At 39.1% G+C, this 27,048-nt stretch overlaps 1 protein-coding gene across 2 annotated transcripts in view; it reads left to right on the top strand.

The window, feature by feature from the left end:
• The window catches only part of TRIM33 (tripartite motif containing 33), a 163,494-nt gene that overhangs the window by 77,284 nt on the left and 59,162 nt on the right, over positions 1–27,048 (top strand). For both annotated transcript variants that reach the window (XM_059037020.2, XM_059037001.2), the window contains exons 2-4: positions 7,095–7,213; positions 7,637–7,781; positions 7,945–8,077. In XM_059037020.2, coding sequence (XP_058893003.1) covers positions 7,095–7,213; positions 7,637–7,781; positions 7,945–8,077 — 397 coding nt within the window. The remainder of the gene's footprint in view (positions 1–7,094; positions 7,214–7,636; positions 7,782–7,944; positions 8,078–27,048) is intronic.

Below are 27,048 nucleotides of genomic sequence, written 5' to 3'. Positions count from 1 at the left end.
CACTTTCCCCCTTGGTGTCCATACATTTGTTCGCTACATCTGTGTCTCTATTTTTGCCCTGCAAACCAGTTCATCTGTACCATTTTTTCTAAGTTCCACATATATGCTTTAATATACGATATTTGTTTTTCTCACTTCATTCTGTATGACCTCTAGATCTATCCACGTCTCTACAAATGACCAAATTTCTTTCCTTTTTATGGCTGAGTAATATTCTATTGTATATATGTACCACATCTTCTTTATCCATTTGTCTGTTGATGGGCATTTAGGTTGCTTCCATGACCTGGTAGTGCTGCAGTGAATATTGGGGTGCATGTGTCTTTTTGAATTATGGTTTTCTCTGGGTATATGCCCAGTAGTGGGATTGCTGGGTCATATGGTAATTCTGTTTTTAGTTTTTTAAGGAACCTCCATACTGTTCTCCATAGTGGCTGTATCAATTTACATTCCCACCAGCAGTGCAAGAGGGTTCCCTTTCTCCACACTCTCTCCAGCATTTGTTGTTTTTAGATTTTCTGATGGTGTCCATTCTAACTGGTGTGAGGTGATACCTCATTGTAGTTTTGATTTGCATTTCTCTAATAATTAGTGATGTTGAGTGGCTTTTCATTTGCTTCTTGGCCATCTGTCTGTCTTCTTTGGAGAGATGTCTATTTAGGTCTTCTGCCCATTTTTTGATTGGGTTGTTTGTTTTTTCAGTATTGACCTGCATGAGCTGTTTATATATTTGGGAGATTAATCCTTTGTCCATTGATTCATTTGCAAATGTTTTCTCCCATTCTGAGGGTTGTTTTTTCGTCTTGTTTTTATTTATTTTGCAAAAGCTTTTAAATTTCATTAGGTCCCATTTGTTTATTTTTGTTTTTATTTCCATTTCTCTAGGAGGTGGATCAAAAAAGATTTTGTTTTGATTTATGTCATAGAGTGTTCTTCCTATGTTTTCCTCTGAGAGTTTTATAGTGTCCAGTCTTACATTTAGGTCTCTAATCCATTTTGAGTTTGTTTTTGTGTATGGTGTTAGGATTGTTCTAATTTCATTCTTTAACATGTAGCTGTCCAGTTTTCCCAGCACCACTTATTGAAGAGACTGTCTTTTCTTGTATATCTTTGCCTCCTTTGTCATAGATTAATTGACCATAGGTGCCTGGGTTTATCTGTGGGCTTTCTATCCTGTTCCATTGATCTCTATTTCTGTTTTTGTGCCAATACCATACTGTCTTGATTACTCTAGCTTTGTAGTATAGTCTGAAGTCAGGGAGTCTGATTCCTCCAGCTCTGTTTTTTTCCCCCTCAAGACTGCTTTGGCTATTCAGGGTCTTTTGTGTCTCCATACAAATTTTTAGATTTTTTGTTCTAGTTCTGTAAAAAATGCCATTGGTAATTTAATAGGGATTGCATTGAATCTGTAGATTGCTTTGGGTCGTATAGTAATTTTCACAATATTGATTTTTCCAATCCAAGAACATGGCATATCCATCTGTTTGTATGATCTTTAATTTCTTTCATCAGTGTCTTATAGTTTTCTGCATATAGGTCTTTTGTCTCCCTAGGTAGGTTTATGCCTAGGTATTTTATTCTTTTTGTTGCATTGGTAAATGGGAGTGTTTCCTTAATTTCTCTTACAGATTTTTCATCATTAGTGTATAGCAATGCAAGAGATTTCTGTGCATTCATTTTGTATCCTGAAATTTTACCAAATTCATTGACTAGCTCTAGTAGTTTTCTGGTGGCATCTTTAGGATTCTCTGTGTATAGTATCATGTCATCTGCAAAGAGTGACAATTTTACTTCTTCTTTTCCGATTTGGATTCCTTTTATTTCTTTTTCTTCTCTGATTGCCATGGCTAAAACTTCCAAAGCTATGTTGAAAAGTAGTGGCGAGAGTGGGCAGCCTTGTCTTGTTCCTGATTGTAGAAGAAATGGTTTCAGTTTTTCACCATTGAGGACGATGTTGGCTGTGTGTTTGTCATATATGGCCTTTATTATGTTGAGGTAAGTTCCCTCTCTGCCTGCTTTCTGGAGGGTTTCTATCATAAATAGGTGTTGAAATTTGTCGAAAGCTTTTTGTGCATCTATTGAGATGATCATATGGTTTTTATTCTCCAATTTGTTAATATGGTGTATCACATTGATTTGCGTATCTTGCAGAATCCTTGCATCCCTGGGATAAATCTCACTTGATCATGGAGTATGTTCCTTTTAATGTGTTGCTGGATTCTGTTTTCTAGTATTTTGTTGAGGATTTTTGCATCTATATACATCAGTGATATGGTTTGTAATTTTCTTTTTTTGTAGTACCTTTGTCTGGTTTTGGTATCAGGGTGATGGTGGCCTCATAGAATGAGTTTGGGAGTGTTCCTTCCTCTGCAATGTTTTGGAAGAGTTTGAGAAGGATGGGTGTTAGCTCTTCTCTAAATGTTTGATAGAATTTACCTGTGAAGCTATCTGGTCTGGACTTTTGTTTGTTGGAAGATTTTTAATCACAGTTTCAATTTCATTACTTGTGATTGGTCTGTTCATAGTTTCTGTTTCTTCCTGGTTCAGTCTTGGAAGGTTATACCTTTCTAAGAATTTGTCCATTTCTTCCAGGTTGTCCATTTTACTGGCATAGAGTGGTTTGTAGTAGTCTCTTAGGATGCTTTGTATTTCTGCGGTGTCTGTTGTAACTTCTACTTTTTCATTTCTGATTTTATTGATTTTATTTGCGTCATCTCCCTCTTTTTCTTGAGTCTGGCTAATGGTTTATCCCCTCAAAGAACCAGCTTTTAGTTTTATTGATCTTTGCTTCGATTTCTTTTATTTCTGCTGTGATATATATATATATTTTTTTTCTGGCAGTATGCGGGCCTCTCACTGTTGTGGCCTCTCCGTTTGCGGAGCACAGGCTCCAGACCTGCAGGCTCAGCGGCCATGGCTCACAGGCCCAGCCGCTCCGCGGCATGTGGGATCCTCCCGGACCAGGGCACAAACCCGTGTCCCCTGCGTCGGCAGGCGAACTCTCAACCACTGTGCCACCAGGGAAGCCCTCGTGATCTTTATGATTTCTTTCCTTCTGCTAACTTTGGGTTTTGTTCTTCTTTCACTAGTTCCTTTAGGTGTAAGGTTAGATTGTTTATTTGAGGTATTTCTTGTTTCTTGAGCTAGGCTTGTATAGCTATAGACTTCCCTCTTAGAAGTGCTTTTGCTGCATCCTCTAAGTTTTGGATCGTCGTGTTTTCATTGTCATTTGTCTCTAGGTATTTTTTGATTTCCTCTTTGATTTCTTCAGTGATCTCTTGGTTATTTAGTAACGTATTGTTTATACTCCATGTGTTTGTGTTTTTTATGGTTTTTTTCCTTGTAATTGATTACTCATTTCATAGTGTTGTGGTTAGAAAAGATGCTTGATATGATTTCAATTTTCTTAAATTTTCTGAGGCATGATTTGTGACCCAAGATGTGATCTATCCTGGAGAATGTTCCGTGCACAATTGAGAAGAAAGTGTAATCTGCTGTTTTTGGATGGAATGTCCTATAAATGTCAGTTAAATCTATCTGGTCTATTGGGTCATTTAAAACTTGTTTCCTTATTTATTTTCATTTTGGATGATCTGTCCATTGGTGTAAGTGAGATGTTAACGTCCCCCATTATTATTGTGTTACTGTCAATTTCTTCTTTTATAGCTGTTAGCAGTTGCCTTATGTATTGAGGTGCTCCCATGTTGGGAGCATATGTATTTATAATTGTTATATTTTCTTCTTGGATTGATCCCTTGATCATTATGTAGTGTCCTTCTTTGTCTCTTGTAACATTCTTTATTTTAAAGTCTATTTTATCTGATATGAGTATTGCTACTTCAACTTTCCTTTGATTTCCATTTGCATGGAATATCTTTTTCCATCCCCTCACTTTTGGTCTGAATGTGTCCCTAGGTCTGAAGTGGGTCTCTTGTAGACAGCATATATATGGGTCTTATTTTTGTATCCATTCAGCAAGCCTGTGTCTTTCGGTTGGATCATTTAATCCGTTTACGTTTAAGGTAGTTATTGATATGTATATTCGTATTACCATTTTCTTAATTGTTATGGGTTTGTTTTTGTAGGTCCTTTTCTTTTCTTTCTTTGTGTGTGTGTGTGTGTGTGTGTGTGTGTGTGTGTGTGTGTGTGTGTGTTACACGGGCCTCTCACTGTTGTGGCCTCTCCCGTTGCGGAGCACAGACTCCGGATGCGCAGGCTCAGCAGCCATGGCTCACGGACCTAGCTGCCCTGCGGCATGTGGGATCTTCCCAGACTGGGGCACGAACCCGTGTCCCCTGCATTGGCAGGTGGACTCTCAACCACTGCGCCACCAAGGAAGCCCTGTAGGTCCTTTTCTTCTCTTGTGTTTCCCACTTAGAGAAGTTCCTTTAGCATTTGTTGTAGAGCTGTTTTGGTGGTGCTGAATTCTCTTAGCTTTTGCTTGTCTTTAAAGCTTTTGATTATTTCATTGAATCTAAATGAGATCCTTGCTGGGTAGAGTAATCTTGGTTGTAGGTTCTTCCCTTTCATCACTAAAAATATTGTGCCACTCCCTTCTGGCTTGTAGAGTTTCTGCTGAGAAATCAGCTGTTAACCTTATGGGAGTTCCCTTGTATGTTATTTGTTGTTTTTCCCTTGCTGCTTTCAATAATTTTTCTTTGTCTTTAATTTTTATCAATTTGATTACTATGTGTCTCGGCATGTTTCTCCTTGGTTTATCCTGCCTGGGACTCTCTGCGCTTCCTGGACTTGGGTGGCTGTTTCCTTTCCCATTTAAGGGAAGTTTTCGACAATAATCTTTTGAAATATTTTCTTGGATCCTTTCTCTCTCTCTTCTCCTTCTGGGATACCCCTATAATGCAAATGCTGTTGTGTTTAATGTTGTCCCCAAGGTCTCTTAGGCTGTCTTAATTTCTTTTCATTCTTTTTTCTTTATTCTGTTCCTCAGCAGTGAATTCCACCATTCTGTCTTCCAGGTCACTTATCCATTCTTCTGCCTCATTTATTCTGCTATTGATTCCTTCTAGTTTTTTTTTCATTTTCTCTGTTTGTTTGTTCTTTAATTCTTGTACGTGTTTGTTCTTTAATTCTTCTAGGTCTTTGTTAAACATTTCTTGCATCTTCTTGATCTTTGTCTCCATTCTTTTCTGAGGTCCTGGATCATCTTCACTATCATTCTGAATTTTTTTCTGGAAGGTTGCCTACCTCCATCTAGTTGCTTTTCTGGGGTTTTATGTTGTTCCTTCATCTGGTACATAGCTGTCTGCCTTTTCATCTTGTCTGTCTTTCTGTGAATGTGGTTTTTATTCCACAGGCTGCAGGATTGTAGTTTTTCTTGCTTCTCCTGTCTGCCCTCTGGATACTTGCTGCATCTTTAATGTCTTTACTAGTGGATGACAATGAGTAGTTGATAGAAAAAAAAGAACTAAATACTTGAATTATGGTAGCGCATCCATCACAGGTTAATCTAAAAATGAAGTTTCTGTAGAAACGGGAACTGTTTTAACAAGGAAAAATAGTTCCCTCATTCAGACCTCTTTGAAGTGGTAATGGCTGCAGACCTTCAGCATTTAGAAAAGTATGCTGTCAACAAGCTGTGTCTTACGAACCTATATTAAGAAATCTAGAAAGCAGATGAAAGTGCATTCTTCATAATTTTAGTAAAACTACTGATATCCAAAGATTTCAAAGTTAATATAGCACATAACTCAAGCATAAATCAAGGTGGAGAGCATGGAGAATTTTTGATTTCCTAAATTTTCAAAAATTTTATCATTGCACATTCAGGAATTTTCCCATATTTTAATTTTAGAAGTTTCAAAGAAAATGGAGTGTATTACATACACAAATGTGAATGGCCACACAAACACACACACACACACACACACACACACACACACACACACAGTGGTAAGTAGAGTATATAGTTCCTTCTTCCCACAACCTAAGTCTCACTGAGCTGAGACTTATCACTTATCACTGAGCTGTACCTCCTGTATATACAGCTCTGTGGACTATTTATATCCTTGTCTTTGTATGGTGCTTCCTATAGTTGTGCATAGTATAAACTGTAAAAATTATATTCTAGTCTTGAACCCTTTCTTAAAAGCAAGGATTGAGCCATGCTATATTCTCAATTTTATGGCTGACATATAGTAGTCATTTTGTTGTGTTGACTGTGATGCTATTTTATAGTTCTTACGTTTAACTTCCATATGTTAACCTCAGCAGGTTTATTTGTTCTGATAGATGCTAGAACACTAGCAGGTTACGTCAGATGATCTTTGTTCCCACATTAGCATGAATTCAGGTAGTTCTGAACAAAGTCAGAATTTATAAGATGATAGTTTGTGTATTTCTATTTCTGCTGTAACAGAATTGCCATAAACTTGTGTTTTAAAACAACATACATTTTATTTTCTTACTGTTCTTGAAGGCTGAAGTTTGAAATCAGTTTTACTGTGTTAGAGTCAAAGTGTCGGCAGGTCTTGTTCCTTCTGGAGGCTCTGAGGAGAGAATCCACTTTCTTTTTCTTTTTCCTTTTTTCCAGCTTATAGTAGCCACCTGCATTCTTTGACTTGTGTCTCTGTCTCCAAAGCACGTTACTCTAATCTCTGCTTTCATTGTCAATTGCCTTCTCCTCTTCTGTAGTCTAATCTTCTTCTGCCTCCATCTTGTTAGATCACTTGTGATGACATTTATGGCCTATCAAATAATCCAGCATAGCATACCCATCTCAAGATCCTTAATTTAATCACACTCGCAAAATCTCCTTTGCTATATAAAGTGACACAGGTTTTCCAAGCATTAGGACCTAGATATCTTTGGGGGCTGTTATTACAGCCACATATTGTAATAATGAAGCACCTTAAAGTTTTTTTGCATATTAATGCTTATTTTCTTTTCCTAAATAAGGTATCATTTTTCCTCAATGTAATAACTTAGTGGAATAACTTATTTTACTCAGCTCTTAATGCTCATTTCTTTGTTCTTGTCTATGATATATGAATGAGTAGTTCCCATGTAGGCATCGTGTACAATTTCCTTATTTTTTTCTGAAGAATATTTCTTAATGTTGTTGTTTTGTGTTGTAGTTGGTGTAATACGGTGCCCAGTATGCCGCCAAGAATGCAGACAGATAGACCTTGTGGATAATTATTTTGTGAAAGATACATCTGAAGCTCCTAGCAGTTCTGATGAGAAATCAGAACAGGTATGCTTCTCAGTTTTTCTTTATATTCCTATCTTTATATGAAAATATGAAATATAAGAAAACATGCTTGAATTGTTATATAATTTAGGGTAGTTATGCCTTAGTTTCATCTTTCAAATGGAAAATGAAGGATATCTTTATTCTACACCCTCAGACCTGGTTAAATGAGTTTAAAAGTCATTACTTAAAGATTCAAATCTTGTATAGATTTTGTGTTCTGAGACTTTTTTTTTTTTTACCTACCTAAATGTTTGATCTGGAAGGGAAAGGATTTTGTTGAAGAGAAATGGATAACAAAATAATTTTATTCTAGGTACAGTGAATTAGTGTATTTGAGAACAAGTTAGAAAGTTTTCACCTTTTTATTTTGTGGATCTATATTTTGTAAATTTAATGTAGCTTAGTATTTATTTCCTCCTTTAGGTATGTACTAGTTGTGAAGACAATGCAAGTGCAGTTGGCTTTTGTGTAGAATGTGGAGAGTGGCTATGTAAGACATGTATTGAAGCACATCAAAGAGTAAAATTCACTAAAGATCACTTGATCAGGAAGAAAGAAGATGTCTCAGGTAAGATAGAAGCAGTTTTAATGATTACTATTAATCTCCCTCTTTTGTCTCTATAGCATTTCTACTTATCTTTATAAGCTTTTGATACCAATATCAGTAAGAATTTAGAAAGTTAGACAAAAATTTTGTTTAGTTTAAAAATATGTGTTTTATTTTACTGCAGAGTCTGTTGGAGCATCTGGTCAGCGCCCTGTTTTCTGCCCTGTACACAAACAAGAACAGTTGAAACTTTTCTGTGAAACATGTGATAGGCTGACATGTAGAGACTGTCAGCTATTGGAACACAAAGAACATAGGTACAGAAGTCATAATTGCTTATCAAGAAATATTATAAAAAGTTCTTGTAAAATTATTTTTCCTAAAGCAAGTATTTATTCTGTAATTTTGTTAGCATTTTAAAATTACCAGTTTTGTATGTTTTATGTCTTAGAGCAAGATATATTATTGATAAATTACTTAATGGTTTCCATATTCATATCTAATTGTTTTATGGATATTTGTTGAAAACATATCAGTACATGGATTTGGGTTGCAAGAATGGAGTTATATTATTTCTTTGTATGCAATGCCTCTGGTTCAAATACACTTTTTTTCAAGTGTTCTGTGGGATTTAGGCTCTGGGCTGTCATCTTAAAAGGTAATATTTCCATGGGTGTGGCTAAGTGATAGCCATTTTAACATCAAAGCATAAATACACTGCTTTCATATTGGATATACAGTTTGTAGAAAAACTAGGGATTTATAAGCATCTAAGTAGCATAGTTACTAATTCATTAATAAACACATAGCTTTGTATTTCAACCTTCTTTTACTCTCAGGATACAATAGTATTCACTTATCACCAGCCTGTTACATCTGAACTGTTCTGGAAAGTACTGAAATTTCTATTCAGGTGTTAAGTTTGATTAACCACACTTAAATATTTGTTTTTTATTTAAAAAATTTTTTGCGATATGTGGGCCTCTCACTGCTGTGGCCTCTCCCGTTGCGGAGCACAGGCTCCGGACGTGCAGGCTCAGCGGCCACGGCTCACGGGCCCAGCCGCTCCGCGGCATGTGGGATCTTCCCGGACCGGGGCATGAACCCGTGTCCCCTGCATCAGCAGGCAGACTCTCAACCACTGCGCCACCAGGGAAGCCCAAATATTTGTTTTTTAACACTAGGATGTCTTAGAGCTTTTAGTTCATTAGAGCCATTGGAATTTTTTGGAATCCTCTAAAAGAAGGGGATAGGGCTTCTCTGGTGGCGCAGTGGTTGAGAGTCCGCCTGCTGATGCAGGGGACACTGGTTCGTGCCCCGGTCCGGGAGGATCCCACCTGCCACAGAGTGGCTGGGCCCATGAGCCATGGCCGCTGAGCCTGTGCGTCCGGAGCCTGTGCTCCGCAACGGGAAAAGCCACAACAGTGAGAGGCCCGCGTACCACAAAAAAATAAATAAATAAAAGAAGGGGATACATTAATTCTGTTCACTAACAAGTATTGCCACTGTAGTTTGTGCCAGGCAGTTTTCCTAATGGTGCATGTTTGTTTAATTCACACCAACCACCCATGCAGTGTTAGTACTGATATACTGACTGTTTTAAAGGTGAGTGAGAGTTCTCACAGAAAGCTTTAGTAATCTGTACCAGGTGTCCCCGTAAGTGGTAGAGCCAGGATTTGAACACAGACATTTGGACTCCAGATGTATTTTAGCCCATATGCTCGTTTTCTCCCATGTGTGGTATTCAGAATATAGAATACAGTGTATGGAATCTTTCAAAGTTGACCTCATAGAGGTAATGCTCTTTTTTCTTTTTCAAGGCACCTCTTACTGTTCTACAGAACATTTGTGTAGAAATGCTACTTTAAACTTTTGTATCCTTTGTTACAAAATGTCTCATCTTACCTATAAATTGGCTAATGTTTTGCTTGAAGTGACTAATCTTGTGAATGCCTTCACCTGAGGTCCAAGTCTTACCCTTGTCTTGTAATCTCGGTAAGACATTAAATTACTTTCTCACAGCTGCAGTCAGATCTTTGAGCGTTTAGATTTCTTATGGCTTTTTACATTGATGGTGCGAAACAAAAAGAATAGGAACGTGGCATCCTTTATCCTGTGAACGAATAGCTTCAGCCACTCCTATCAAAGTTTAACCATGATCCATTCTTCCCTTTCCTTCACCACTTTCCTTTATTACTCATATCCAAGTCCTAATTATCTATTGAATGTTCTTCCCTTTTCTTTTGTTTGTTCACACTGTAATTTTCCTGGATAGACTATGGCAGAACCAATGGCACTGGACTTAAAAGCCTAGGTTCCTGTTACTACAACACATTTACAGCTAGTCTCCCTGCTTTGAGTTTTATATTGTCAAATTCATTCTGTCCACATTGCTGACAGTATCATTTGGCTAACATGTAGTTAAGCCCTACCCACCCCACCCCCTTTAAAAACACTTTTCAAAGATACCCCATAGTCAAAGTTTAAAGTGTTCATTATTGAGTCTTACCAGATTCTCTCTCTTTATCATCTGTACAAAAGTTAGGAAACAGTCCACAAGACCACCCTCTCTTCTAATACCAGCTGCAGAGTTCAATAAAAACCCAAACATAGGGGATAACAGCATGCAGTCCACCTCATTAATATGATTTGTTATTACTTATACCTTCTTCAGTTGGAGTGGTGGCCTTGTAAACAGGATGCTTTCTGTTCACTTTGGAACCACCATCCATAACCAAGCAGCTCTTTTTGCTAATAGACTTTATAGAGCACCACCTATGTGATCATAGCATTGAGCAGCTCCTCTGGTGGTTCAAGTTATATTTAGAGGAAAAGAGGCCAGCTACCTGCTCATAAATACAATAAATACTTCTTTGCATCCTCCTGGTCGCATGTACCTGCACAAACCATCTCTGCTTATGTGGAACGCTTCTGGGCCTTGCCTTCCTCATTAGAGTGTTCCCCTGTCACCCAAGACATTATATGAGTATTTCAGGTTTCATGGTTATTTTGTGTCCTTCAGTCATAGAGTCAGTCTCAGTGCCGAATGGCAAGCTAGTCATTTTCTCTTAAATGACATAAATTTTACCATGGTATCCAGAACTTCTCTGGTCCAAAATCCTGTTGGGTCTCTGCTGAGTGGCACCAAGAGGTTTCCGCCATAAGTTTCAATCTGCGTAGGTACGTGTTGCTGACACTTCCAAAATCATGTCTGAGTGTGGATCACGGGCCCAAAAGCATCATGAGAAAGACTGCTTTTTGCAGTTCAGACATGGCCTGCCTTTGTTCAGGCCCCTGTTCAAATATAACCTTCTTTTGGGTAGTTGTATTGATTGGTGCTGGTAATATTCCCAGATATGGAATGTGTGTTCTTTAAAATTCAAATATACCAACCAAATGTTGGCTTCTTGTTTAGTTCTAGGGGTAGGTGGCAGAAGCAGTTTATTTATTTTCACCTGTGGAATGTCATGGGTGGCTTCTGCCTACATTATTCCTAAGAATTTCACCAGTTTGGACAGGTCCTTGGATCTTTGCTATATTCAGCAACAGCTTCTGTTGGTCATGTGTGTCGCCATTGCATCTGAGTCAGTCTTACCTTCATCTTTAGTTTCTGATATTATCATGAAATTAATACAGTATATTTTTACATTCAGGACCTGCATCAAGTCTAAATCTCTTCTAAACAAATCATACCAGTAAGCTGGTGAATTGAAATAACCCTGTGGCAGTATAGTAAACATAAATTAGGGTCCTTCCACATCAAGGAAAATTGCTGTTGGCTCTTTTACAGAGTTAGAAAAAATAATTTGCATGTTCAGTCACTGAGTGCCACTCTTTTTTAGTCTGCTGTATATATTTTTTGTATTGTTGAAACCATATCAAGGACTGCTGATGCCTGGTGGCACTACTTTATTCAAACTTTAATAGTCTGCCGTTACTCTTGATGAAACGTTTACTTTTTTCACAGGCTACGCATGGTTATTGTACAAAGAATTCATGGGTACTAGCACTCCAGCTTCTAATTTGTCATTAAAGTCGTAATCTCATTTTATCCATCAGGTATCCTATACTGTCTCAGGTCTACAACTTCTGTGGACTTGGACAGTTTTGTTTTTTTTTTTTTTTTAAATTTATGTATGTATGTATTTTGCTGTGCCGTGTCTTAGTTGTGGCACGTGGGATCTTCAAGTTGGCGACATGCGGGAATCTTCAAGTTGCGGCATGTGGGATCTTTAGTAGCGGCATGCAAACTCTTAGTTGCGGCATGTGGGATCTAGTTCCTTACCCAGGGATCGAACCCCGGGCCCCCTGTATTGGGAACGTGGAGTCTTAGCCACCGGACCACCAGGGAAGTCCCTGGACTTGGACAGTTTTAGTGGTTTCCATGTACCATGTCTAATCAAGACTCGCCTGAAGGTGAACCTGTATGTCTTCCAGTCAGACATAATATCCATTCTAATGACGTAGTCACATAAAGGAGAGATGTAACTACTTCACATAAAGTCTGTTCATATATTCCAACTTTCATAACCTTAATCCTGTCAACCATCCCTCTCCTCCCAATCTAACCTTAGCTCCCATTAAGTCTTCAGCAGGTTTTAGAATCATAGCACATTGGGCTCCCATGTCAGGGAGTCCTGAAAATGTCTCTTATTCACCCCCTGGCTATTTTACCCACACAAGTGCATATTGCCTTGTGTTTTCCAGCTGGGGTTTGAGCCAGAAGACCCTGGCCTCTCCTTCAGTTTTCAGGTTGATTAATCCATGGAATCGTTGCTCCAGGCAGTACAAGGTCAGGTTTCTCATTGTCATCTTTGCCCTCCAGCTTTTAAAATTTCTTCATACTGGGGTAAATACAACAGTTGTTTAATGCCCTTTAATGTTGGGGACCAGCAGTGGCTCCCATTGGTCCACCCAACTTCCAAGAGTGCCAAGTTAAGACATTTGTTTCAACCCCATCATTGTCTGCTTTATTCGCCACCCCCCCACCCCCTTTTTAACAGCCATCTAAAGATTTCCATCCTGCTGGGCTAAATCCCTTGACTCTCCCCTTTGTCTTTCCCTATTTTCTCATGAATCACTATAGTTTTCTTAACATCTGTAAGGCCCATAAAGCTGAGACAAATCTAAAAAGACTTCTCAGATTATTGCTAGGTTTTGTAGCCATAAAATTACATGGGGGTGCCCATGTACAAGGGTCCCCCTTAATCACATTATTTACCTTGACCTTAGTAGGAGGCATACTCAGTGGACGAACATCCTGCTCTGCATAATGCTAATCTGGCGTGGCTTGCATAAGAAGCATATCAGCCAATTCTTCTGGGGAGTTCTATTTGGCATTTATAGGAGAAGGACAGTCACCTGTCTGAGGGTAAAAAAAAACCTCACAGGGGCTTTTATCCAGTCCACCAAGCTAGCTGTCCCCTCAGGAATCACCTGCTGTGTGTCTAGATTATGTATAGCCATCTGTGGTTCCGTAGTCAGCTGTGGGTCTTGCATCAGCTCAAACATTGCTGTTCTATTCTGCAGCATTCAAAATCAACAATACTGCCTCTAAGTAATCAGTCACTCTTACAATATTTTAGTAAAGGTTTTTTTCAGGAAGCATACAATGTCAATCCACAAAATGAGATGATTCCTTAGCATTGTAAACTCTGGTTTCATTAGTTTATTGATTTTGTCTTTCCTCAACCCAGACTACTTTGTGACTGGAAGTCATAGAGGTGCTGTCTATTTTCCCAGCATAATTTTTCCCTTTGCAATGGCCCTGAGGCTAGGGGCTGTAGCTCAGACTGGCTGAAATGTTAACTTTGCCCAGTGTCAGGATCTGTCCCAATACACTCTTCATTTTAGCTGCGACAGATAACAATAACCAAGGAATTGTTTAATTACCTTGTTTCCTATTAGTTTGCATTTCCTTGTTTATCCAGGGAGTCAGCTCCTAGGGAGTTGGAGCTACAGTTTCTAAGTTCTTTCTGTTGGTAACTTTTACCTCTAATAACTGCAGCTGTAGTTCCATACCATGAGTGACTAGATAGTCATCCAGGAATCAAAGGTTCATAACCCTTGTCATCTTCTCCTTCCTCTTCCCAACCGAAAGTTTCAGTGAGTCAGGATGGTTCAAGTGAATCTCACTTTTGACGCCAACTATGAAGTTAGGGAACAATTCACAGGTCCTCCCTCACTTCTGACACCAACTGCAGAATTTGGGGGTCCCCAAAACCATTCGCGCTTCCTTTTTTTTTTTTTTTTTTTTTAAATTTATCTTATTCATTCTCACTTCTGACACCAGTTTCAAGTTCAGGATTTCTTAAGACTACCCTCGGATTCAGTAATTTCTTAGAACTCACTGAAAGGTATATACTGACAGTTAATATTTATTACAGTGAAAGGATACAGATTAAAATCATCCAAGGGAAAGGCATGGAGCATAGTCTAGGAGAGTTCTAAATGTGGAACTTCCAGTTGTGTCTTCTCAGTGAATTCTTTTTTTGTTTAGTATTTATTTATTCATCCATTTATTTTGGCTGCACTGAGTCCCAGCTGTGGCACATGGGATCTTCAGTTGTGGAATGCCAACCCTTAGCTGCGGCATGCGTGCAGGGTTCCCTGACCAGGGAGCGAGCCTGGGACTCCAGTGCTGGGAGCAGGGAGTCCCACCCACTGGACCACCAGGGAAGCCTCCTTAGTGGAATTCTTAATGTAGTTAACTCCTCCTAACAATGATGTGTGACAGCATGAAGAGAATATTGCCAACCAAGGAGTCTTGCATGAGCCTTGGTGTCCAGAATTTTTTTTGGAACTCTTTCATGTAGATGTAGTTTACTGGCGACGTGATTGACTGGTTTCTAGCCCCCTCTGAGGTTGAGCTGATACTGTGTGACCTGAAGACCCTACCATAATCATATCATTAGTGTATGGCCTAAGTCCCCAAGTAAACAAAGATACTTTTGTCAAACAGTACATTTCAAGGGCTTAGAGACGCCCTCCCAGCTGCTGAGGGCAAAGGCCAGACTTTTCTTTGGGCAAGGTTAAATTCTTTAGTACACAATCTGTTATCTCCTATTTGCACTCTTACAGTAGGTAACCTCCTGTTTTAAACTTCTCTGCCTTTACAAATGCTATTTCTTAACTTACAGAACTGTCAGGAGAACTATTTCTAAAAGCCAGTTTACTTCTGTGTTTTGTCTTCCCTAACACTTTTGTTCCATCTTACCTACCCCGTTTCCCTGTCTGGACTTCAGGCCTTTTAGGGCTAGTTCTTTAAGGGACTTAGCTTCTCACATGCTTATTGATCAAGTCAGGATTCCCACCTCTTCTTGAGTCACTCATGCAATTATGATAATATATATATTCTTAGAAAATCCCACCAGTTAGTAGAGGTTTTAAAAACATATTTGTGGGCTTCCCTGATGGTACAGTGGTTAAGAATCATGTCACCTGCCATTGCAGGGGACACGGGTTTGAGCTCTGGACTGGGAAGATCCCACATGCCACGGAGCAACTAAGCCCATGTGCCACAACTACTGAGCCTACACTCTAGGGCCCGTGAGCCACAACTACTGAAGCCCATGCGCCTAGGCCCTGTGCTCCACAACAAGGGAAGCCACCACAATGAGAAGCCCACACACCACAACAAAGAGTAACCTCTGCTTGCTGCAACTAGAGAAAGCCCATGCACAGCAACGGAGACCCAACGCAGCCAAAAATAAATAAATAAAATAAATAAATAATTTGTTTTAAAAAGCCATTAAGAAAAGTTTAAAAATAATAAAAACATACTTGCTTAGAAATAGACCATAAAGATTTTACAAAAATCTGTGTTTCTATCTCTTTCTTGTTTATAATGTTGAATAGCTGAGTTTATTTCCTTATTCTTTATTAGCCTAGCCATAGATTTGAGTCTCTTACTGGTCATTTTATATATTTTTTTAAGATTTTTTTGTTGTGGACCATTTTTAAAGTCATTACTGAATTTGTTACAATATTGCTCTGTTTTATATTTTGGTTTTTTGGCTGCGAGGCATGTGGGATCTTAGCTCCCTGACCAGGGAACGAACCTGCACTGCGTACATTGAAAGGTGAATTCTTAACCACTGGACCCAGGGAAGTCCCTATTGATCATTTTAGTGATCCAGTTTTTGAAATTGTTTATTCTTTTTTTAAGTATTCTAACTCTCACAGTTCTCTTTTATTTTTATTCTTTGCTTAGCTTGATTTTGTTGTACTTCTTTTAGGTTCTTATGTTGAATCTTGACTTTATCAAAAAGATGTGAATTTTTCATTTATTTTTTTATCTATCTATCTATTGCTGCATTGGGTCTCACTGCTGTGCGTGGGCTTTCTTAAGTTGCGGCGAGTAGGGGCTACTCTTCGTTGCAGTGCATGGGCTTCTTATTGGAGTGGCTTCTCTTGTTGCAGAGCACAAGCTCTAGGTGCACATGCTTCAGTAGTTGTGGCACTTGGGCTCAAAAGTTGTGGCTTGTGGGCTCTAGAGCGCAGGCTCAGTAGTTGTGGCGCATGGGCTTAGTTGCTCTGCGGCATGTGGGATCTTCCCGGACCACAGCTCAAACCTGTGTCCCCTGCATTGGCAGGAGGATTCTTAACCACTGAGCCACGAGGGAAGCCCGTGAATTTTTCTTTGATTAAAATTTAGCCTCGGGCTTCCCTGGTGGCACAGTGGTTGAGAATCCGCCTGCCGATGCAGGGGTCACAGGTTCGTGCCCTGGTCCGGGAAGATCCCACATGCCGCGGAGCAACTAAGCCCGTGAGCCATGGCCGCTGGGCCTGCGCGTCCGGAGCCTGTGCTCCGCAACGGGAGAGGCCACAGCAGTGAGAGGCCCGCATACCGCAAAAAAAAAAAAATAAATAAATAAAAAATAAATTTAGCCTCATTCCAGAATCATTATTGACTTACCTACTCTATGTAAGAATTTTGGGTCCCCTGCCACCCACCCACCCTTTTAAAGGTGATTGTTGCATAGTATAGTGATACAGATAATGAACTTTGGTGTGTGTGTGCGCGTGAGTGTGTATCTTCAAATGGAGAAAATGTAGTACCTTCCTTATAAGATGGCTGTGAGGATTGAGTTGAGGATTGTACCTGTAAAGTGCTTAACGCAGTAAGGGCTCAATAATAGTCAGTTACATTTCATTTGTTTATGGCCATGCCAGGCGGCTTGTCGGAATTCCCCAACCAGGGATTGAACCTGGGCCCTCAGCAGTGAAAGCCCTGAGTCCTAACTACTGGACCACTAGGGAATTCCCTATTTTTTTTTCTTTAAAAAAAAAAAACACTTTATTGAGATCTTTGGTTTTCTTTATGGCCTCGTAAGTTGTTTTCAAAAAGGAAAACATCTATAGAACTTTATGAAATTTTGTACCTCAAAGCACTTCATGGTTTCTAGCTAAACCATGGCATTATCCCTCCTCCTCCTAGTAATTCTCTTCATAGTACATGAATAAAAAATGTATAGACTTATAAAGGACACGAATGAGAGAAGAGACACCAATGGAGGTTTCAGTTAATTTTTCAAAACCAGGGAAATGGATTGAATATTTGTTGGATCTGATAATTTACCTAGTAGAATTGAGCCAACTACAACCCAAGGGCATGCAAATGAGATATAAAGGAAGCCACTTGATTTATTTCCCAGAAATCTATGGTGACTCAGGATCTAGAGGTGATAGGTATCACAAAATTTGGGTTTATTCTCTGGATAAGTAAAATCAGAGGCCTTGGACTTGGGGATATTAGGTCTAGATTGAGGGTGGGGATGAGGTACTTGGCTGAAATTGGGGAGATTAAAGGATCAATCTGCACACTAAACTGTGAGATGTTCACTTACCTCGACTTGCTTCCAGATTGCCAATAGTGAACTTTTCCATTTCACTATTCTTCCCTACTCTGCTTTCTGGAATTAGAGTCTTTGTCACTCTCTGGAGAAAGTGAATAATTAGAAGAGGCCTCCTAATGTTGCCATTTGGGGTTCTTTTCTGATGAAAAAGATTGCCTTACAGTGAAGCCCATCAGTTCGTAAGTTCTGCTCTCTCTCTCACACATGATTCTGAGCAGTTTTAAAGTATATTTAGGGACTTCCTTGGTCATCCAGTGGCTAAGACTCCCCATTCCCAGTGCAGGGGGCCTGGGTTTGATTTCTGATCAGGAAACTAGATTCCACATGCCTCAACTAAGAGTTTGCATGTCAAAACGAAGATCCCGTGTGCCGTAACTAAGACCCATTGCAGCCAAATAAATAAGTAAATACAAAAATATTAAAGTATATTTAAATGTAAAAGGATATGAATGGATGGAAGGATCATCTGACATTTGATGAGAGCCACTGTCATATGCCATCCATTGTGGGATAGTTGAGAATTGTCAACTTCTCTCTGTCCTGTCTGGCTTCAAATATAGAGGCTGTAAAATCTAATTATTTCCTTTCTCAGCATTCCTGACGTTAGGGTACCTCTGATCCACAGTTTATGCCCCCAAAATAGAAACAGAATTCTGTTTAGAGGGTGATTTTTCAGAAAGTTTTTACCTTCCTGACAAAAGGGACAGATGTTGCTGGTGTCCCATCTTCCTCCTTTTTCCTTCGTTGAATTTGGATGTGATGCCTGGAATTCTGACACCATTATATACATGAGGATAAAGTGAAGATCATCTCAGTGATTATAACTTTGATGTTGTTAAACTAACTCCATCAACTGCCTACATTTGGTCTTGTTATATGAGCCACTATTAGTCCCTACAGCTGTACATGTTTCTGATCGACACAGCTGCCCACATGAAAGGACATAACATAATACAGGAGCAAAAGGAAGTGTGAAATAAAAATTATGATGTTCTGAAAAATGGCAAACTATTGGTCACAAATTAAGGACAGAATCTCCACAATAGGAGTAATTATAGGGACTTCCCCAGAGGTCAGGTGGTTAAGACTCCACGCTTCTGCTTCTACTTCAGGGGGTGCAGGTCCGATCCCTGGTCGGGTTTGATGCCTGTTCAGGGAGCTAAGATCCCACATTCCAAGCAATGTGGCACCCCCCCCCCAAAATATTAAAATAAGAAAGAGCTCTTGGAAGTATGATAGGTGAAAAAAATCAATAGGTTTGGTAGATAAATTATATTTAGTCTCCTAGAAAATAAAACAAAAAGAAGATTTTAAAAAGATTTAAAATTACAGGAGATCAACTGCCAGCTAGTACAAATTATAGAAAAAGAAATGAAAGAAATTATCAAATAAATAATACAAGAAGTTCTCCTACGAACCTAGAATTGTCAATCTGAAATGACCCATTTAATGCCCAGTATGCTGATAGTAAAAGGCTTCTATCAAAGCTGTGTATTATCATCATAAAATGACGATATGCTATGGGTTAAAATGAAGATCAACAGAGTTTCTGAAGAATCAAAGTAGGTAACCTGCAATGAAATGGAAATCTAAATATGATCTTTAAAAATAGCAATACTAGGAGGTAGAAGATGCTGGAACTGTAACTTCAAAAGTTGGGGGAGTGATAAAAAATTTTGTTTAAAAAGTTGTTTGGTGAGAGGGAAAGATTTTCAACCTAGAATTCTATATCTAAACTTAATGTGAGAGTAAGATGTAGACATTTTTCAGCATGCAAGGATTCAGAAACTGCCTCCCATACACCTCTTTCTGGAGAGCTGTTAGAGAGTGTGATCCACAGAAATGTTAATAAACCAAGAAAGTGAATGGGAATGCCCAGAATGACAGCTGTGCAGGAGCTAGTTTAGACTGAAGCATGAGGACTAAGGACCCCATTAAGGATGTCTCCAGGGAAAAAATGGAACCACTTCTATTAAATGTTATATTAGGTCATTTGAAAAATATTGACATATCTGATGGAACATGAGAAACATTAGGAATCAGTACATTGAGAATTAAGTCAATTCCAAAAGAAAAAAGTTCAAGAAAAGAAATTACTCTTATTATACCCCTTGGCTCATCGTTGGACAATGTTTACAGTCATTTATTAATTCAACAAATAGTTGCATGCTTATTGAGTGCCAGGCATGGTATATTTCAGTGAATAAAGTAGTCACTGTCCCCAAGGACTTAATTTTTCATGGTAGAGTCAAACAAATAGTGAATATATCAGGTGGTAATTGTCATAAAGAAAAATAAAGCTGGGAATTTGGAACAGAACATGTGAGCATGCAGATTTGCAGGTTTTTATTTTAAATTAGGGTGGTTTCAAAAGGCTTCGGTGATGAAATGGGATTTGAGTAGAGACTGAAGGAAGAATGGGAGCAGGCTTTGTTTAAATTTGGTAGTGAGGAGCATGCTTCAGGTAGAGAGAAAGCAAGTGCAAAGGGCCAGAGATAGTAGTATATTTGACATCTTTGAGTAACTGTATGGTCTGAGTGCAGTTAACAAGGGGAAGATTGCTATCAGATGAGTTCAGGGACAGGAAGGGCTAAATTATTTAGTGATTTGTAGGTTATGGTAAGAATGTTGCTTTTTACTCTGAGTCAGATGCTCAAGCTTTGGTGGAATAATTTGACTGATTGTTTTAAAAGGATTGCACTAGCTCTAGTGAGGAGAGATTAAAGAAAGAGCAAGGACAGAATCACGAGATTAAGTTAGGAGGTTGTTCTCAATAATTTTGGCAAGAAATAATGGTGGTTTAGACTAACACTGGAGATATTAAGATATAATCCAGTTCTAAATATATTTTGAACTTGGATTTGATGCCTGAAAATGATAATGTGGATTTGCTGATATGTGGGTTGTATGAGATACCAATAACACCAAGAGTTTTGGCTTTCAGTTTACCAAGAGTAATGGAAGATTAGGATTGAATTTACTGAGGTGTGGAAGACTGTGGGAACACGTGGTTTGTTAGGTGTATTTAGGGAGTTGATAGTTAAGTTTTGGCCATATTAAATTTGAGATCTTTTAGTAATATAAATACTGACTATTTTATGATAAAATCAGATTGGGCTTGATAGAAGTAGGGAGGATGGTGGTATGTGTTGAATTCTAAACTGTGTTTAATTGATAAAGCTATTTAATAAAGGCCTATCATTTTGGAAGGCATCCCATAGACCTTCTGCCCCCATCATCACAGATGGAGAAGGTCCTCACACTCAGTGTACCTTCTCAGAACTTCTCTGTTCCCTTCACTCTGTCATCATGAGGCAAGAGGTAGCATATACATTTGGAGTGAGTTTGCATCTCCTGAAATGAAGGTCATGACTAAACCTTCACATTCTAAGACCACAGAATTCTGACTCTTATATCCTCATCTGGAGTGAAGATGTGGTTGACTTGCTAGAACTAGAATTTCTTCTCCATTAACAGATTAAAAGAGAAGACCCTAGGCCTCACCCCTGTTTACCACCAATATTTGCAATTTCTCTATTATTATCTGCTTTAAATCTGCTAGGACTAATATTATTATGTTCTTTATCCCTATTTGTCATCCAAGAAAAGCCCCACACTCCCAGGTCTCCCCTCATCTGCCATGCTTTAATTCCCATAAGGCTCCCACGTGGCAGTTTCTGCTGCTTTGTTCTTTGTGATTCATGGTTTGTCATCAGCAGGATTTCTATATCCTCAACCTCTTTTTTGATCCCTTTCTGTATTCTCCTTTGCTATAATGGAAACAGGGCTCTAGGACATTGCTTCCTCTGCAGTCTTTTTAACTGGTGGCTGTTTTTTCTTTGACATCCCATGTATTACTAGGCCTGGAGATGTGAGGTAGGTCTTCTCTTTGCTATTTTTTAGACCATTCTTCCTCCTTCCTCCCTGAAAAATCTCTAAATGTTCATCTCAAGTGCCATCGTTCGGGTCCCTCATTGATACTGTCACATAAAACTCTTGGGTCATTCCACTTTATCTCTTACAGAATTTAGTTCCTAACTCAGTGGCAATCTGTGGTATTCTATTATTGTCTTAATTCCTGGCGATTTTAATATACCTAGATTTGATCCTTCTGACACTCTGGTCTTTGTTTTTTGAACTCCTTTCTAAGGTTTATGCCCTCTCATTGCCACTCACACCTGAGACCATATACTAGACCTTGGCATTTCCAATAATTATGTTCAGTTTTAAGCATTCCTCTTTGTAAACACATATTCTATCATTCTAGCTCATTCTGCTCAGTACCAGACTTCAGCAGTTATTCACCATACAGTGACTTACTTTAATCCATTGATTGTACTACCCTTTCACTTTACCTCATTTCTTTATGTTCTCACTTAACCCATTTTCAGTTTAATTTAATGGCTAATCATTTTCACTCCCTTGCTTTTAGCCTTGACTCCCATATCCCACTTGGTTGAACTCCCTTGGCAAAACCACCATCCTGATTAAACTCAACTTCTATCATGCTTTGCTTATGCAGTTGAATATCACAGGAGAAAAAACACATAATGACACCAGCTGGTCTTACTCTCAATTCATGACCACTTAACCTCAGATAGACCCTAATGTTGCCTGGCAGTCGTACACCTTTTCTGTCTTTTTTTTTTTTTTTTTTTTTGTGGTAGGCGGGCCTCTCACTGTTGTGGCCTCTCCCTTTGCGGAGCACAGGCTCCGGACGCGCAGGCTCAGCAGCCGTGGCTCACGGGCCCAGCCGCTCCGAGGCATGTGGGATCTTCCCGGACCGGGGCACGAACCCGTGTCCCCTGCATTGGCAGGCGGATTCTCAACCACTGCACCACCAGGGAAGCCCCCTTTTCTGTCTTAAATGTCCAACTTTCACCCTCTATTCTGACTCCCAAATATTCGTATTGCTTCCTACTTCATTGAGAAAAATGAAACAATCAAAAGAGTACTTGTGCAGACTCCCTCTGCCACATTTACTTTCCTGCAAACACTTGTACCCACATTTCTACATTTCTGTCTTATCTTAATTAAACTCTCTTCCTCTGTAAAGCCAGTTGCTCCAATTAATACACACTTAGATTCCATCTCATTTTATGTAGCTGGGGACATTGCTTCAGCAGTTTGGCCTTTTCCCTTCCGGTTTCAGTTTTTTTCAGTCTCTAGCAGTCATTCCCATCAGTATTTCAATATTCTGCTATTTTTTTCTTCCCATCTTTAAAATGAAGGAAAACACAAGACTTTCTCTTTAACCTACTTTCCCTGCTAGCAATGCCCCTGTTGCTCTTTGCAGCAAAACCTTTTGAAAGTATTGCTTATAATCATGGTCTCCATTGTCTCCTGTCCCATTCTCTTAAATATACATATTTGACTATCAGCATTCTCCCAACCGTGTTCTTTTCAAGGTCACCAATAACCATTGCATTACTGAACCTAGAGGTCATTTCTCAGTCATCTTAATACCTTATATATTAGCAACATTTGACATGGCTGATCATTCCCTTAATACATTTCATTTACTTTGCTACTAGGAGACCACATTCTTTCAGATTTCCTTTTACCACACTGATTACTTCTTCTCAGTCTCATTTGCTCATTTTTCTGGATTCCTAATTTTGAATGTGCCAGGCCTTACTCCATGATCTACAACTACAGTCTTATGGCTTTAAATGCCATCCATATGCTGGTGATGTTCACATTCCTATTTCTGGCTTAGTTAGTACTGTCTCCTGAACTTTCAGATTTGTCTGTTCTACAGACTGTAACATCTCTACGTGAGTGTCTGCTTTCTCATATAATACAGTGAACCCTTTAACAACACGGGTTTGAATTGTGTGGGTTCACTTATATGTGGATTTTTTTCACTAAATACATACTACAGTGCTACACAGTCCAAGGTTGGTTGAATCCGCAGATGTGGAATCACGGATGAGAAGGTTAACTGCAAAGTCATACTTGGATTTTCGACTGCACGGTCAGTTGGGATCTCTAACCTCTGCACTGTTCACAGGTCAACTGTTTCTCCAAAATTGAACTGATACCTTCTCCCAACCTTTTTCACTAGCAGCCTTGCCCCATCTCAGTTTGTTGCAATTGCATTTTTTTCTGTTGCATAGGCCAGAAATCTTGGCATCATCCTTGACTCTACTGTTTTCTCATACCCAAACCCAGACATATCAGAACATCTTTTTGGCTCCACCTTTAAAATATATCCCCAAATCCCACAACTTCTACTACCTCATTGCTGTTAGCTCCATTGCTACTAGCCTGGTCTCAGCCACCATCATTTCTTGTATGGATTACTACAGTAGTCTCCTAAATCATCCCCATGCTTCTAATATTGTCCCTCTTTAGTTTATTCTTAACCACTAGAGTGAATCTCAAATCAAACTGTGTCACTTCCCTGCCCAAAAGTAGTGGTTCTCCTGTTCAATAAGAGTAAAAGTCAGATTCCTTATAGAGGCCTATATATACGCATTTCATCTATTACTATTCTTACCTCTCACTCTGCTACAGCTACACTGGCTTTCTTGCTGATTCTAAAACATGCCAGAGATGCTGTTACCTGCCTATTTTCTCTAACTAGAACTTTCTTGCTCCACCTGTTTGCATAGCTAGCTTTCATATATCCATCAAGTCTCTCTTTTTTTTTTTTTTTTTTTTTTTTTTTTTTTTTGCGGTATGCGGGCCTCTCACTGCTGTGGCCTCTCCCGTTGCGGAGCACAGGCTCCGGACGCGCAGGCTCAGCGGCCATGGCTCACGGGCCCAGCCGCTCCGCGGCATGTGGGATCTTCCCGAACCCGGGCACGAACCCGTGTCTCCTGCATCGGCAGGCGGATTCTCAACCACTGCGCCACCAGGGAAGCCCCAAGTCTCTTTTTAAATGTAACTTTGCCAGTGAGATCTCCTCTGATCACTGTATTTAAAATTGCATTTTGCCCCTTCACTCCTACTCTGCCTTATCCTGCTCTGTATTTTTTTATATAGAGCACTTATCACCTTCTAAACATTCTATAATTTATAGCTTGTTTTTATTTTTTTGTGTTCTTCCCATTAGAATGTAAGCTTCATGAGGATAGGTGTCTTTGTTTTATTCACTAAGTCCCAGGAGCCTATAACAGTATTTGACACAAATTTAGACATTTCATCTATTGAACAAATATTTGTTAATATACATAGAAGAAAAAGGTGCTGCCTGAATATAGGAATTATCATTTATATGTTGTGTATTTTTATTGCAGAAATAGTTGAGGGCTCCTTGCTCTCTCTTTTAATTGGAAGCTCTTGCTCTTTTAGTTGGAATGTTTAATCCTGTTACATTTAATGTATTTAGTGATAAGTTTAGGTTTAACTTTTTGTTTTTTATTTTCTCTTGTGTTTTGTTCTTTTGTGTCTTTCCTGCCATCTTTTAAGTTAAAACTTTTTTAGTATTTCATTTTATATCCACTTTTGGCTTTTTAAGGTGTACCTCTTTATTATTTTCAGTGATTGCTCTAGGGCTAATGATATGCAGCTTTAACTTAAAGCCTACTTAAAATATTGTACTATTTCTCACTTCACAAATAACCTTACAAAAGAATAATTCCATTTATCAAATCCTCATCCTTTGTACTAATGCTGTATCATTTATTCACAAATGCATTATAAACCCTACCTTCCAGTGTTTTTTTTAATGCTTAGACTCTTAAGGAAATTATGAGGAGAGAAAATAAAAGCCCAGTCTTTTATATTTACCCATTTATTACCATTACTGTTTCTCTACATCTTTTATCATGTTCCTTTATCCTGAAGGATATTCTTCAGCATTTCTTGTTTTGTAGGTCTGTTGGCAATGAATACTCTTAGCTTTCATTCATTGGAACATCCTCAGTTTGGAGGGATGTTTGCACTATTTATAGAATTCTGGATTGACAGTTTTTTCTTTCAGCATTTAAAACCTGTCATTACTTTGTATTCTGGCCATCTTTGTTTTTAATTATATCATTCATACTGTTCTTGCCTGAATGTTGTTTGACAGTTCTCTGGCTGCTTTGAAGATTTTCTTTGGTCTTCAACATTTGAACCATGATGTTTTTAGGTATGTATTTCATTCTGTTCATCCTGTGTGTGTTTCACTGAACTTCTTGTACCTATAAGTTTATGGTTTTCATCAAATTTGGAAAGTTGGCCATTTAAAAAAATTTTTCTCTCCACATTCTTACTGTCTTCTGGGACGCCAGTTACACGTATGTTAGACCCTTGATTTTGTCACACAGTTCCCTGAGGCTTTGTTTGTTTTCCTTCAGTCTATTCTCTCCCTTCTTCAGGTTTTATAACTTTTCATTTGTGTTCATTTTCACTCACTCTTTCTTCAGTCACCTCCCATTTGCTACCAGACCCATCCAGTGAGTTATTTCATTTCAATTATTGTACTTTTCTAGAATTTCCATTTTTAAAAATACTTTCTATTTCTCTGCTGGGATTTATTATCAGTTCATTCATTAAGAACCTGTTTTCATTTAAATTTTAAGTAAATATCCAGTAGCCCATTTGAGGTCTTTGCTAAATATAGCATTTGGACTATCTTGGTGACAGTGCCTATTATATGTTTTTCTTTACTTTGAGTCATACTTTCCTGTTTCTTGGAATACCTAGTGATTTGTGTGTGTGTGTGTGTGTGGTACGCAGACCTCTCACTGCTGTGGCCTCTCCCATTGTGGAGCGCAGGTTCTGGACACGCAGGCTCAGTGGCCATGGCTCACAGGCCCAGCCGCTCTGCGGCATGTGGGATCTTCCCGGACCGGGGCACGAACCCGTGTCCCCTGCATCGGCAGGCGGACTCTCAACCACTGCGCCACCACGGAAGCCCCCTAGTGATATTCAGTTGAGATTTGGACATTGTGGATGATATAGAAACTCTGAATTCTTTTATCTTCCTCTGCAGACTGTTGATTGTTGTTCTAGCAGGCAGTTAAATTACTGGCTGATCACCTTGATCTTGTGTAAGCTTGGTTTTATCCTTTGTTAGGGAGGATCTGTGGAAAGCCAAGGTATTTCCCAAGCCCCTCTCAACTTCTAAAATCTGTTTCTTGGAAGATCTTGTGAAGGCTTGATTTTAGGCTTTGTTAGGACAGGATAGGCCTAGGATAGAAATTATTCCAAGTATAGTCCCTTCATTTAATGTGTAGGCTTTCTGGTTTCTCAGGTAGATGCCTGGGGAGTTGAACAAAATCAATTCCTCCTCTGGCTCAGCTGGAATTCTGTCTCCCAGAACTGCTTGACCTCTGGTTTCTGTCTTACAGTGTCAACTTTATAGCAGCTGCTCTCTGTTAATCCTTGCGTAATCTCATCCTGTGTATGTACAGCCCAGATGTTGGCTAAGGACTTGGGAGGAAGGAGGAATTCACTTTTCCTTCTCCCTTCACTCCCACTCCCCAACCTCACCCCAC

The sequence above is a fragment of the Kogia breviceps genome, chromosome 1 (genome assembly GCF_026419965.1).
Source record: "Kogia breviceps isolate mKogBre1 chromosome 1, mKogBre1 haplotype 1, whole genome shotgun sequence".
Classification (NCBI taxonomy): Eukaryota; Metazoa; Chordata; class Mammalia; order Artiodactyla; family Physeteridae; genus Kogia; species Kogia breviceps.
This window is presented reverse-complemented; position numbering and strand designations above follow the sequence as displayed.